A 14,301-nucleotide genomic window follows, 5' to 3' on the forward strand; every position below is an offset into this window, starting at 1 on the left:
TTGTCACTAGAAACTGGGCTTTCGAAGCAGTGAACGATCTCTCTACCCACTGAGATAAAGTGGCTGCAGCTGCTTGATTATTTTTTAGGACGAGTTGCAATGCTGCAGTCTTATACAGTGGTACCCCGCAAGACGAATGCCTCGCAAGACGGAAAACCCGCAAGACGAAAGGGTTTTCTGTTTTGGAGGCGCTTCGCAAGACGAATTTCCCTATGGGCTTGCTTTGCAAGACGAAAGCCCATAGGGAAATCTCCGGGGACCTGTTTTAAATGCTGGTGGTGGGGAGCAAAGCCTTTCCCCCCCTCCGGCCTTCAGAAGAGGTCCAGGAAGGCCGGCGGGGGCCGAAAGGCTTTCGCCAGGGGCTGTCCCAGGGCGATTTTAAAATGCCGCCCGCCAGCATTTTAAGATCGCCCCGGACAGCGGAGAAGTCCTCCGCTGTCCCGGGTTTTTTTAAAATGCTGGGGGTGGGAAGAAAAGCCCTTGTCCCCCCCCCCCCAGCCTTCAGAAGAGGTCGGGGACAGACTGTCCCCGGACCTGGTCTGAAGGCGGTTTCCCTAGGAACGCATTAATTGATTTTCAATGCATTCCTATGGGAAACCGTGCATCACAAGACAAAAACCTCGCAAGACGAAGAGACTTGCGGAACAAATCCCACTGAACTGAATGGGGTTTGCTTCTGAGTAGAGATAGGGTTGTGATGTTAGGCACACTTTTATTTCAGAGGGCTTGTGAACTTTCAGTTAGTGCAGGGATCACCAATCTAGTGCCTGAGGACGCACACGTGCCCCAGGATCCTCTCCCCCTATAGCCTAAATGACCAATCTAAGATCTGCTACCAAAATGCATTCTCTCTCTCTCTTTCTCTGTTTCAACTGACTGCTTCTATAATGTCTTCTAGTCTCAGGCCATGAGCAGTGAACCTGACCTCCTTGATCAAGTGTTTGAAGCAGTCGAGAAGGGTGTTGGCACTGAAAACAGTTGCTCTCTTCTTACAGCCATGGACACTTTGCTAAATTCTGCAAAAGTGAAGGACACGGTAGGTCTTACAAAAATTTCAAAGGGAAAAATATTCTGCTGCTGAAATCTGGCTAATGAATTAACTTCCTAAAATATTTACACTTTGTGGAGGTGCTCAACCTTGGCTCAAGTGACTTGGTGTGTATAACTCTCGTCTTGCTATAAGTAGAACCTGCAACAAAACATTGCTTGTGCTGTGTGCTCCTTTCGGGGTTTGTGCCGCCCATCCTCTCTTCTGTTAATATGTTTATTCAGTTTCTGCCTTCCTTTCCATTTTTCCTCCAGGAGAAACCTAGCATTCTGTGAGCACTGAATGCACCCGGTACTCACCAGGCTGTTTTCTAAAGTTTTGTTTTTGCCCTTCTGCAAACCATGGCGATCCCCTTTACCCAAATCCCCCAAGCCTGCTAACAACTCCCTCTTATGTGTTAATGCTGTTTTAGTCTGCTTAAGAATTGTCACTCCAGGAACCAGTTTGCTGCTAGTACATAGGATGGGAGCTCTGTGTACATGCTTCTTTCCCTCAGCCCCTTTTCTATTCTGGCACAACAGAGTATGTAAGCATGTCCTTGTAAATCTTGGATGAAATCAGTGGTGCTGCGATCTTAAGGAAGCTCGCTTGCGAGTCATTCTTCCTGCGCTGCTGCTCTGCAAAATGGGTCTAGTTCATGCAAAGGTGCTGCAGTGAAAAATGTGCTGCATTATGAGGCCGCAGGTACAGAAGGGGTTGGTGCTTTCCACCTCTGTAGCTTCCAGTCTGCTCAAACGCTGTTTCGGGGGTTCCTTAACTTTCAATATAGGCTTCCTCTTTTATTTAGAGAAACATGAGTGGTTGTATTATATATTTGGAGGCAGGGGAGCCTGAAAATTTCACATATACATGTGGGACATTCTATGTTTATTTCCGAATTGCAGCCCATGTCTTTGAGTTGGAGCAAGCAGCTGTGTAATTTGAATGGACAATTAAGTTATCATAATACCCAAATTAAGAACATGAGGTCTCGTGGTGGTGGTGGTGGTTTGGTTTGGGGTTGTTTTCCAACTTGGAGTCTGTATCACTCTTATGTTGGGGTGGGAATCACTCTTTAGCATTTCTCTTGAAGAGATATGTACAGTAGCTGCTTGAGTTGCACCCTTAAGCTTACTTCATGTTGTGTTCCTTGGCAAATGGATTAGTATAGTTTCTTTCCCCTTTGTTTTCAGGAAAACGAATGACTTGTAGAAGCTTGGAAAATCCCAAAATTCAGAATTGCTTATGTCTTACTGTTCCTGGGGTACATCAGTGCATGTTCACTTTAAACCAGCCTTTCTCAACATTTGGGTCCCCAGATGCTGTTGAACTACAACTCCCATCACCCCTAGCTAGCAAGGCCAGAGCTCAGGGATGATGGGAGTTGTAGTCCAACAACATCTGGGGACCCACAGGTTGAGAACCACTGACTTAAACTGAAATCCCATCACATTTTAATGTTTAGCACTACAAATATATTAGTTGCAAGCAAATCATCCCTTAGGTTCTGTGCCTGTTCAGCTCAGGGTTCAGAGTTGAACATTTTTTTCTTGAGCGATCTCCAGTTGAACATGGCTGGGGAAAATATCTATGTAAGATACTAGAGAGCTGGATTTGAAACTCACAGCCAGGCCAAATTGAAAGTAGCCGTTTAGACAGATAATTGACCTGACTTGGCAGGAAGTAGCTTCGTTTTATTAAAATATGTTCCTTATCCCTGAGAGCCTATGGGGATCAGCAACAGATAATAAAATATCCAGTTACTTGGTTATTAATTTATATGTCACTGGTTCTCACAAACCTTGACTTAGCATGAATCTGTGGGCTCCCAGAGAAGAGCAAGCAGTTTCTTTGCTCCTTCCCAGTCACATTTGCTGCCATTGGCTTAGTGTGCTGTCCAAACCTGGATTTGTGGTTAAGCTCTCTCCAGACCTAACCACAAAAAACCTCTGTCAGTTTGGGGGAGAGTTTTAACCACAAGCCCAGGTTCAGACAATACACAAAACCAAACCTTGGCTTTGCAGTAGCAAAAAAATCCTAATGAGGAGTAAAGCAAATGCAAGCTTTTCTCTAGGAACCTGTGTGTTCATGCTAAACTGCTTCTCCCAATACGATCTGAACTGGACCCTGCAGTTGTCATAGGAGGCCCTTCTTTGTGTGCCTCCTTCACAAGAGGTCCGGAGGGTGGCAACACGAGAAGGGGCCTTCTCTGCAGTGGCTCCCTCAGTTTGTTGGCTGCTCTCCCCACTGAGGTTTGCCTTACAACATCATCATCAGCAGCAGCAGCATCATATCTTTAGGTGTCAGGCAAAAACATTCCTCTATAACCAGGCCTTTGGTCTTTTAACTATCTGTGGCCTTTTAGATGTGGGCAGGGTGTTTTAATGTATTTTTTCCTCTTAGTTTTAATGTATCTATGTGGAGCTGGGATTGTCTGTCTGTGTGGTTGCTTGCAAGTAGCTTCTGGTTGTCCTGCACAAGATAAATCAACTGGAAAATTTAATAAATTAAATAATAGAACTAAAAACAAGGTGTGGCTTGGTGGGATATGCAAACCAGTCCACTGTATGCTTAGGACTGGATGAATGCATTGGACATTTAAAGAGACTATATTATGCTAGTGAAGGCAAAGGTTATTCATATATTTCTTTGGAATATATATATTTTAAAGATTTTACAAGTATTTGATGAGACTACCGTGTTTTTGTGTAAAACACAGTTGTAATTCTAAAAATGAATTTTAGCAATGTCCTGGATGTTGCCCGTTGAGCTGCCAGGGTTTAAAATCTGACATGATGAGCTCTTGTAAACAGAAACCACATAGATTATTCTGTATGATTGCAATCCTCGTCTATTGTTGACTTACTCAGCAAGGGTGATGAAAATTTAATCAGATGCATTATTGGCCCCCAGAGGATTTGACCTTGTAGTGACATAGCCGAGAGTAAAAAAGCTATGAAGGGATTCATTTGTGGTGAAAAAAAAAGAAAAAAGGGAGGGGGCTATATTTTTTAATGAGCTACAGCTTTTGTGGGAGTGGCTTGGTTTCAAGCTGTGCAAAATTATGGTGCAGGACAATTGGCCTTTGCAAAACCGCGTATGCATCTCTTCGGCAATCATAAAATCTAAGTGATGACATCATTGATCTTGCTTAAAGAGTAAGTAGATTCTGCAAAGGAATAATGACTGGTTGCTATGACAATGTGGCTCTTTCCAGCTGCTGATTTTCTTACTTGGAACGCAGGGGTTTACGTGCAGGATCCAGGCTCTGCGTGATAAGCTGTGGATCTTCCTGGTTCAGTCGTTTTATGCTGTTCGTCACACACAGAGCTGGAAGCTGCTGAAGGCAGACGATCAACAGAACATACAAGCAGGTAGGCGAGCTGTCGAGAGCTTAGCACGTTGCGTAACAGCTGTGCCCTTATTAAAGAAATGAGAGGAGCTGGCAATTAATGATAGCTGGGAGAATATGTTGATGAGCCTTCTGCTCTCAAATAGCGCATAATAATTTAACAAAAACGCTCCAAATATCCTGCTCTGCCAGCTTCAAGCATGGAAGCCAAGTGATTGTATGTCCCTATTGTGAACGCCGCCGCTTGCGTGTTATTACTGCAGATGCATGGAACTGCAGATATGTGGAATCAAATAAATAGGTAGGCTGTCTTTTGTTTGTACTTAGAATATTGAAAGATGGGATTTATTTTAAGCACGTGGGCATGGTAGAAAGAATTCTGTACCAAGCTGTTGACTGGTTTAGTACATGTAGCAGATGGAGGGTTTTAGTTTGCATTCCATACCATGGAAAGCTTTAATTTTGCCTAATAACAGATCCTGGTTACTGTCAACCTCACAATTGATATGGTGCTGTTGTTGCTGCAGAACAATCTTCACGGAAGCTTCATAGCGGCTGCTGAAATGCAAGCAGCAGAATTTGAGCCTTTAAACAAAAGGAGTCTTGCTGTGGCTCCTTTGCCTCCCCTTTGTTTTCAAATGTATGGAACAAAATCTTGCAGATGAGGTACCTGAAAATGGCTTCAGGGCAATGCTTCTGTATTTGTGCTGTGGTCATGTAGTTTCTTTAATCAGGAAAGCAAGCTACATATTCAGGATTACAGCATTTTGCAAAGCAGTTGGGTAGCAATAAACGAATGCTAGAAAAACAACAATACCCCCTTGTTTGTATTAAGAGCAATCTGGATAAGCTAGATTGTGGGGTGTTATTTAAAGGCTGTAACTTCAGCTCCCACCACCCACCCCCTTCGTTTCCTGATTATCAGTGGCTCAAAGTCATGTTGGGAATGGAATTGGTTTTGGAGAGTCAGACTCTATCATTCTAAAAAGTGCTTTATAGTGTAAAAGTACTAGGTTCTATAGATGTGAGACTGTAACCAACCCTGTGTTTGCGAAGTTAGTGTTGTGATTTCAACCCCTAACGTGGTTTTGTGCTTTCAAATAATCTGCAGCATTCATCCTTGCATTTTAATTACAATATCAAAAAACAGAAATATGTCATTATTTGCAATTGTATGTATTTGTATAAGCAGAAACTGGACATATTTTCCTTTGGCAGCTATTGGAATGTTCACATGAACTTTCAAAGAAGCATATAATTTCATTTAGGGATTGCAGGAGACTGCAGGGTTTTGTTTTGTGTTTTTAATGGCAGTAATAATAAGCTAAAAAATAGAGATAAGCTCTTCAGTTTATGGGTTCCCAATGGAGCAACTCGTATTTGTACTGATGTGTTACGATATGTGTGAAAACACACACACACACATATATATATGTATGTGTGTGTGTGTGAGAGAGAGAGAGAGAGAGAGAGGGGCATCCCTAAAAATAAACCTCATGATGCCATTTTCAGCCTCATGGCTTTCCTTCCAGAACAGAGGTTCACCGAGGAACTAAATGAACAAGGGTGTTTTTTTGGGGGTAAAATTTACTCTTACTTGCATATTTTATGAAAGCAATAATATGTATCTAGTGCAGTCATTTTTAGAGTGGATGGAGTGAAATGCTTTACAGAATCCAGGCACATAAATATTGCTCCCTGGCAAAGGCTATTCTGAACCAAGTGCACTTCCTCTCATGTTTGCATCTGTCTAGTGTAGGTTACGTAAGCACTGCAGAAATCTCACATCTGGGAGCTTCAGCGAAGCATGCTCTATTTGGAAACTTCATATATGATGAGCTGTGTCGCCAGGCCAAAGAGGCTTGTGTGATCACCTCGGAATAACCAAAACATAGCTTTGCTTACAAAGGAAATGCAGATTCACAGTAATTGACCAATACTACAGATGTGAGATAACAAGGAGGCACTTGTGTGTTAAAGGAGTGTCATGGCCTACAATAAAGTTGCCTATAGCTGCAAGTAAACCAACTCATTCGTCAGAATAATTTGTGGCTCCATTCTTTTCAAAAATGGAACAAATAGTATACAATTGAAGGGATCCTTTCTCGAACCTGCATATTTTCCTTCATTCTGCACTTCAGGTCAAAAACTGCTATCATTTCTTAATTACTTGTGGTCTAAAATGTGACTCCTTTCTCAAATGCTGTCCTGTTTTACATAAAGGTTATTTTCCCTGAAGCTTCATTCCTTTTCTCCAGTATTTTTTTCTAAAGAAAGATATTCTTTTCTTATACAGCTGCTTTTGATAAAGGCGATGATAGAAGACCTACCAAAAAGCCTGTATTCACTAGTTCTCAGGTAAAACTACTACAACAAAAAATACAACAAGCTAGTAGTGTGTTAGCCAACTTCATTTCCTTGTAATTTTCACTGAGCTAATATACACCTATGATCATCTTGACACTATATTTATATTTTTGGTTTCTTTGGGTGGGGGGAGAGCAGGGTAAGTGAACTTTCCCATTGAAGGAAGAGGTTGGTTTAAGAATAGTCAATACTCTCAACTCCAAAAGAAGCAGTTTGCATTCAATTTCTCCTTGTATGCATCTCTGAAATGTTTTTTTTAAAATTAAAAGCATATTTTTTCCAGGTTGCAACACAAATAGTGTCCTACCTAGTGAATGGAGCTATTCAGTTTATTCATCCCATCAAATAAATACTCAGTGGACCTCCATATTTGGAGAGATTTTTGTGAGAGAATCCAACCCTAAATAAGGGGGTGGTGATGCATACAGTCGTACCTTGGTTTTTGAACAGCTTAGTTCATGAACAACTTGGAACTCGAACGTCGCAAACCCGGAAGTAAGTGTTCTGGTTTGCGAACTTTGCCTTGGAAGTTGAATGTCCGGTGAGGCTTCTGCAGCTTCCGATTGGCTGCAGGATGCTCCTGCAACCAATTGGAAGCCGCGCCTTGGTTTCTGAAAGTTTCGGAAGTACTGGACTTCATTTATAGGTACATTTATAATCTGCAAAACTAGAATCCTAGAAAAATGCCCGTGCCAGGAGTGGGGGAAGGGTGGACTTCCATTTCAAGGATTCTTTGAAGATGCACTGCATCTCTGTGTTCTGTCTGTGTTCTGTATATGGAACGTCAGGCCTTCCAGTGTCCTCAGGGGAAGACTTATTTTAGTCTTCAATGGTGTTCCTTGAATTTTACTTTTGCTTGCCTGAAGGAACGTATCCAGTTATTTTATATATGGAAAAGCAAAAGATAAACTGTATTGCTCCAGAAGAATTATGATGTGAAGTGCTTTCTAGTCCCTGGTGACCCCAACCATTGAGAATGAAGCCTGTTCAAATATGTTCACCTCTGGCCTAAATGTTGAGAAGTGACTTTTATATAAATTACGGCACAATTTTATGCATATCTTGGAAGTCCGTCCCACTGTATCCGGTGGAGCTTTCTCCTTAGGAAGCAAGCACGCCAGCTTGCCCCTGCAATTGAGGGGGCCGGCGCAGTGACGTCAGCATGCCATGTGACGTCGCGCAATGTGTTGACATGTTACAGGCATGCCGTGTGGTGTGCCGCATGAGTTGTGCGATTAAGGTGAGCGTGTTGTGCGGCGTTTGTGTGCAGCCACTGGAATTTTGAGGGGGCCCAGCCCCCTCCTTGAAAATTTGGTGAGCCCTTAAGCAACCTTAGATGTTTAAACTAGCTGTTGTCTCTAAACCTCAGAAATGGAGATAAGAACGTTTTCTTCAAGTGTGGTAGTTAAGACTCATGCTGAACTAAATAGCTAAGTTTTCAGAGTAAGTAACTGTGACTCTCCTACTGTTTTCCTTTCTTTTCTGAATTATCTCATTTTTCTCCTCCCAGTTAAACAGATGCACTACTGACAATTCTGCTCTAAATCATCCTGCTTTGAAAGCATACAGAAAGCAAAACAGTCGGGGTGGTTCCTGCACTAATCAGGATAAAATGAAATCTGATGGATTAGGAGCATCTGGGCACACATCAGCTACCAACAGGAACGGCACTAATAATAAGGCTTTGAAACATGACGATTTAAAGGGGAAAGACAACAAAAAAGCCGTTTGCAAGATGATGAAAGAGTCCAAAATGGGGGAGAAAACGCCTTCGCCCAAGGCTAGAGCTGTTATAAAGCCCAAAACTGAAAATAATGGAAATGCTAAGGCCGAAAGCTTGCTTACCAAACAGGATTCCGAACGGTCTTTATCCGCTAGCGGACACAAAAATGTGGGAAGTGGCAAAGCCTCAAAAAATCAAGAAGGTAAAACTGCAGGCGCTAGACCCAAAGTACTCCCTGGAAGCTCAAGTGTACAGATTAAAGCAAAACCTTTGAAGAAGACCAGTGGAAAGGAATCTCCCTCTCTAATGGGCACAGAAACTCTGAGCAAGTCCACTAACTCCAGCACAGATCTACGGATGTCCATTGAACAGCTTGATGAACTGAAAGAGGAAAAATTAACAGATGAAGGCAAAAAGCACTCAGGTAACAGAGATTCCCTTTGGACCTGCCTCACAGATCATTCACTGCAAAACGGGGGGGGGGGGGGAATCTGTTAAAAAATCACTTCTAAGTGGGTTGTGATTTTTTTTATTTGATTTTTATAATTTAATGTTTTGATTGTAGAAAGGAAATTTAGATTGGTAAAACATGGACAGATACATAGCTAATCCTCTGAAAAATCTTCACAGAATTTTGAACAGCTGTTTGAAGATGAGGGTAAAATATATTTATTCCTTTGAGTAGTTTTTACTTTACATCTAATACATTTCATTTAGCTGCCATTACCTGGGGATGTCAGCTAAATTTGCAATCATAAGCTTAGGTTATTTGAATAGGAAGCATTTGGAGCAACTGTGGATAATCAAGGTTCATCTTTTTGGGGAGGAAGTGGTTGAAGCTAAAATATTGTATTTAAACCGTGAGATTTGAACTTTCCAGCAGATGCTCATTACATGGGTCTCTTTACTGTCTAATTCTATTTTTATTTTATCATACAGCTTTGAAAACAAAGCCTGCTTCGAAGATGTCTAATGGAGCTCCTGCTAAAAAACATGTTAATGATCTTGAGGCTAATGGTTCCATGAACAGGTCTGTTGGAAGTTGGGCTACTAGTTTTTCCATATTAATAGGATTTTATTTCCCTGTTGAAAATGAGGTTCATCAAGTCAAAACATTCTAAAACTTGTGTGTTTGTTCCAGGTTCTGTATTCTGGTTTATATTTGGAGCAAGAAATTATAATTATTTTTGTTATATTCTCAGGACTTCGCATCATCCAACCATTTCTTTCTGGCACCATTCCCATGCTTGCCACAAAATTCTGCTTCCCAGATTTCTTAGAGAATTCAAGAGGACTATGGGGAGAGAGTGCTCTCACATTTGGGGAAGTTGTTTTTTATTTAAAAAATGTGTTTTTCTTATTGCTTGTTACACTCTCCCTACCTTAGCACAGATAAGCTCTCACCCTCTCCTATGAGTCCTCAACATGTGTCAGAGGAGTGGGATTGGGAGCAACAGCCAGAATTTGTGAACCCCAGAATGCTAAAGAGTTTTGTTTCATTGCTGCTTTATATCTCAACCCTCCCTAAAGATCATTTGAGACTCTCCATTTTCCAACTGTAAAATAATAACTGGATTCTGAGCTCTCTCAATAATGGAGAGACAAGCTATATAGTCAACAAGAGATTGTGTTGCTTGTTAACATCCTATTTTCTCCCTTTTTAATCTGCTATGCCTTTTTTTCTTAGAGGCATTTTGTGCTTTTTCACATAGAAATGTGTGTAGGGCATGCAGATGCTTTAGTATCATGTTAACCTTCTAGATCTTTAATCTTACAAATAATTCAAGCAGCGTGTTTCTGTTTTCAGTGTAAAGAAATGCACTGGAAAGGGCAACAACGAACCCTTACCGCAGGCAGTTTTGAAGAAAAGGGGAAATGAGTCTGGCAACTCTACCATGCAACAGAAGACAAAAAACGTAGCTAACACTGTGAAAAATCAAGGTAAAGATTTGTCCTGTACGTGTAACGCTGACTTTGTATAAACCATTTCCAAACTGGGAATCTTTGTCAGAGATGCATGTGGTTAGATGACTAAACTGCAACGCTAGGCACCCTTTCTTGGAGTAAGCGCCATTGAATTATACAGGTGTAACTTTCAAGGAACCATGCATTGTATTGAAGTGCAAGTAAAACTCAGGGTCCATTTGGGGGCATTCATAGGAGTGCTGCTCATCACTAATTTGCAGGGGCCGTCTAATTAGGTTACAGTGCCATACCTTCTTTTAGTGGTATGTGAGAAATCAATTTATAGTTTTCAAAACTAACCATGTGGCTAGTGTAATTACAGATCTCAAATATAGTGTAATAAATGCAGTCATAATACTGCAAAGACTTCTTTCCCTTTTAACGTAATTAATGATGGCAGTGTTCTAAGTTTTAGCCTAGTGATTGCTACCTCTTGCCTGTTCCACAGTGTGGTTCTGGTTAGTAGTGATGATGCTTCCACAAAGGACAACTTTAATCTTCTGTTCATTTTTGGTCTATTTGTGTTTGAGTGTCCTTTTGAAGTTCTTTTTGTATGGAAAGTCCTGACACAGTTGACATTCACTGCTCCTTCATATAATACACTCTGCAAATTGGAATGTAGCATAACCTTTAGATTTTTGTTTCGGTAGGTCCACCAGGAGAGACCCCAAATCTACTGAAGCCTGGACTTTCTCCTAAGCAAAATGAAGAAAAAAACATGACCCAATATCTAACTCAATCAGAGAAGCAACCTTCATCAAAGAAAAAGTCTAAATCTCCACAGACAGCTTCAGTTAAAGCCACAGCAAAAATAATAATAACATCCAAAACCCAAAACCATTCAAAGAAGAGTGAAATGGTGAACAATAAAGACCAAAAACAGAAAATAGTTACAGGGCAACCTGCTCCAAAGCTTCCTTCTTCAAGCCAGAAGCATTCCAGAAGTGAATCACCAGTTCAGAAGAATTTACATGCAGAAGGGCAAAAAAATTCAACTTCGTTGGGAACTCAGTTACATAGCAGTAACAAATCTAGCCCAGGGAAGAAGAACAACAGCAGAACATCTTTGCTTGAGATAGATAAGAGGCACATACCTGATTCAGAAAAAGTGACCCCTCTTGAAGAGAGAGACACGAAAGGAAATTTGGAACATCAGTGTGTTGCAGAGCTGAAAACTGAAAAGATAGCAAAACAGGTTCATAAGAAAGAGGATGATAAATCACTTTTAAACAAAACAACTGTACAAGAATTGCAGCATGTCCGAGAAGAGAAGGGTGTGACTTGTGCAAATGTTAGGCAGAATCCTGCAATTTTAGCTTCTAAAGAATTGAAGTGCAAAATACTTCCTGATTCTGTTGCCTACCAGAATCTCTTGGAACATACAGGAGAGAACCTTTTAACACAAGTAACATCGGTCGGTTGCAAATCTAATGATACCTCAAAGGATGTTAACTATCTTGAAGATCCATTGCACAGCTTGTCTGAAACAGCCAATGACAGCTCTAACTCTGAACATGAGGGGAGGAAATCTTCTAAGGTCTGTATAATGGGCTCTGAAAGCGCTGATGAATTCTCTGATAAATCTGCCTTGACTGAATCCCAATCGGCTACCGTGGAATCAGATGCTGCTTCAAAATCTTTTGTAGAGCATGTTGCAGAAAAATGCTCATCTAAAGACACCGATACCACAGAGACCCCGGAAAGCCATGAGAACTCAGAGGCCCCCTTTGCAGATCATTGGAATCTGAGTTCCAGTGCTCTTGATCCAAAAGAAAGCCCTGAATCGGACACTGGCAGTGCAACGACATCATCCGACGATATAAAGCCAAGATCGGAAGACTATGATGCAGGAGGATCTCAGGATGACGAGGGGTCAAATGAAAGAGGGATTTCAAAGTGCAGCACTATGATATGCCATGATTTCCTTGGCAGAAGCAGCAGTGATACAAGTACACCCGAAGAACTCAAAATCTATGACACAAGTCTGAGGATAGAAGTGAAAATGAAAAAGGAAAACTCTGATCTCTTCCGTGTTATTTCAACAAGTGATGATGAGATCCCTAGAAAAAGGCCTGAAGCGTGGCTGCACCAAGGTGATGAGAAAAGGGGTGGTTCCAGGGGGAATAATGCTAATTTTGCCGCTGCACAGTTTCCTCAAGAAGCTGATCAGGTCTCCTCTTCGGCTGATGAAACGGAAGATGAAAAGTCTGAAACGGAAAATGTCGTAGAAAACCTGCCTCCACCAGAAATCCCTGTTCAGCAGTTCCATGGAATTGTGAATCTCGCATTTGAAGATGCAGCAGAAAACGATACTGAAAGTCAAGAATTCCCTGCCACCAAAAACTTTAAGCGTTCAGTATTGCTTTCAGTGGATGAATGTGAAGAATTGGGATCTGACGATGGTGGAGAGGTCCACACTTCCCTCCAGCGTTCTCTGGATGCTGCAACGCCTTCTGATGTGTTTGATGGCATTTCCCATGAGGATCATGGCAAGACATTTTATTCAAGATACTCCTTGGAGATTGAAGACGGATTCCTGGAGTGTAAGGAGAATGATAAGGAAAGGTTAGAGAAAAGTGAGAATGCTTCTGTAGACCCTTGTGGCAATGAGCAAAAACCCAAGGAGAAGAGTACTCCAGTTATGGAACAGAAGCCTGCTGAGAAAGATTTGATTGTGAGACATAGTCCGTCTCCTGCAGAAGTTAAGGAAAATGCCAAGAGTGAAGAGAACAATGAATTTCAGTGTAATAAAGTCTCAGACAATGACACAAAATCTCAAGGAAGACCATGTCACCTGGATCTTCATCAAAGAGATAATACTGAGTTACAAAAGAACAATTCTGCAAAACCTGTAGAACCAAGTAGGAGTCATATACTGATTCAGGAAGGCCACGTGAAAGAGATTGATTCAGCATCTACTGAATACGCTAACTCTGCTTTATCCGCAGGTAACGTACAGAAATAAAAGCATTAAGTTCCTCAAGATATTAAGTATTAGTGGAATATTAGATTTATAGTTGGGTTTGAGACACTAACTAGCAAATACCTTTAGAAATTTTATCCAAACTGTTACAGAATTAAATGCTTATGTTTCAAACAAAATCTTAAGTTGCATACCATATTCTCGACCATAATAGAATATGTATGACGCTGTCCAGTGGGCAGCTGGAAATATTTATCATGGGCAAAGCAGAGAGTGGGATGCTGTTCCCTGCTCTTGAGTTCATTTTTGACCCAATAGAACATAGGCATCTTTTAATGGAAACTTGGCTATCCATTGGTTCAGCAGCCTATATGATTCACATAAATATATATCTATATCTATATATATCTATATCAAAGTGGGATGTGCAATAAGTGCATTAATACTCTCAATTAAAAGTGCTCTGCGTATTTGCCTTTTAAGAGCTATATTCATTATTGTTTCTGTTTTGCACAGAGCTAGGGTCTCCTCTTAAGCTGCTGTTGGGTTCAGTGGGGCCCTTGCCATTGGCTTCAGCAGAAGCTGGCCTATACTCTTAAGATACTTTTTCAGAATTCTTGTAGTTCTAAGTTTTGCCAGTGAAAAAATAATTTCTTTTTAAAAAGAGAAAGGTCAGCTTTAAAAAACAACAACAGTTAATACATTTAAACTTATGCTTGCTTCACACGGTTAGGTAACTTCTTGTCTAGTTTTGTGTCTTCCTTAAAACAGGGATTCAACTTGGTACCCCCAAAGTACAACACAGAGAACCTGAATCTTTCAAACTTCTGTGTATTTAAGAGTTTTAAACTGAATATTTGTGTTCTGAAGAACCATACGAATGGATGACTTATCAAGCTGTACTTCTTTTTGTTTGCTTGTCCTTGCTTGCAGCTGCCCTTTGC

At 41.1% G+C, this 14,301-nt stretch overlaps 1 protein-coding gene across 7 annotated transcripts in view; it reads left to right on the forward strand.

Moving 5' to 3' along the window:
- Positions 1–14,301, forward strand: part of BTBD8 (BTB domain containing 8) — a 41,975-nt gene that overhangs the window by 26,054 nt on the left and 1,620 nt on the right. For 5 of the 7 annotated variants that reach the window (XM_083510883.1, XM_083510885.1, XM_083510888.1 and 2 more), the window contains 7 exons: positions 899–1,036; positions 4,245–4,401; positions 6,676–6,737; positions 8,257–8,893; positions 9,409–9,499; positions 10,277–10,410; positions 11,085–13,382. In XM_083510883.1, the coding sequence (XP_083367009.1) occupies positions 899–1,036; positions 4,245–4,401; positions 6,676–6,737; positions 8,257–8,893; positions 9,409–9,499; positions 10,277–10,410; positions 11,085–13,382 (3,517 nt within the window). The remainder of the gene's footprint in view (positions 1–898; positions 1,037–4,244; positions 4,402–6,675; positions 6,738–8,256; positions 8,894–9,408; positions 9,500–10,276; positions 10,411–11,084; positions 13,383–14,301) is intronic. The other 2 variants (XM_083510884.1, XM_083510889.1) reach the window with 1 other exon arrangement.

Source organism: Podarcis liolepis (genome assembly GCF_965112155.1).
Source record: "Podarcis liolepis genome assembly, chromosome: 6".
NCBI lineage: Eukaryota > Metazoa > Chordata > Lepidosauria > Squamata > Lacertidae > Podarcis > Podarcis liolepis.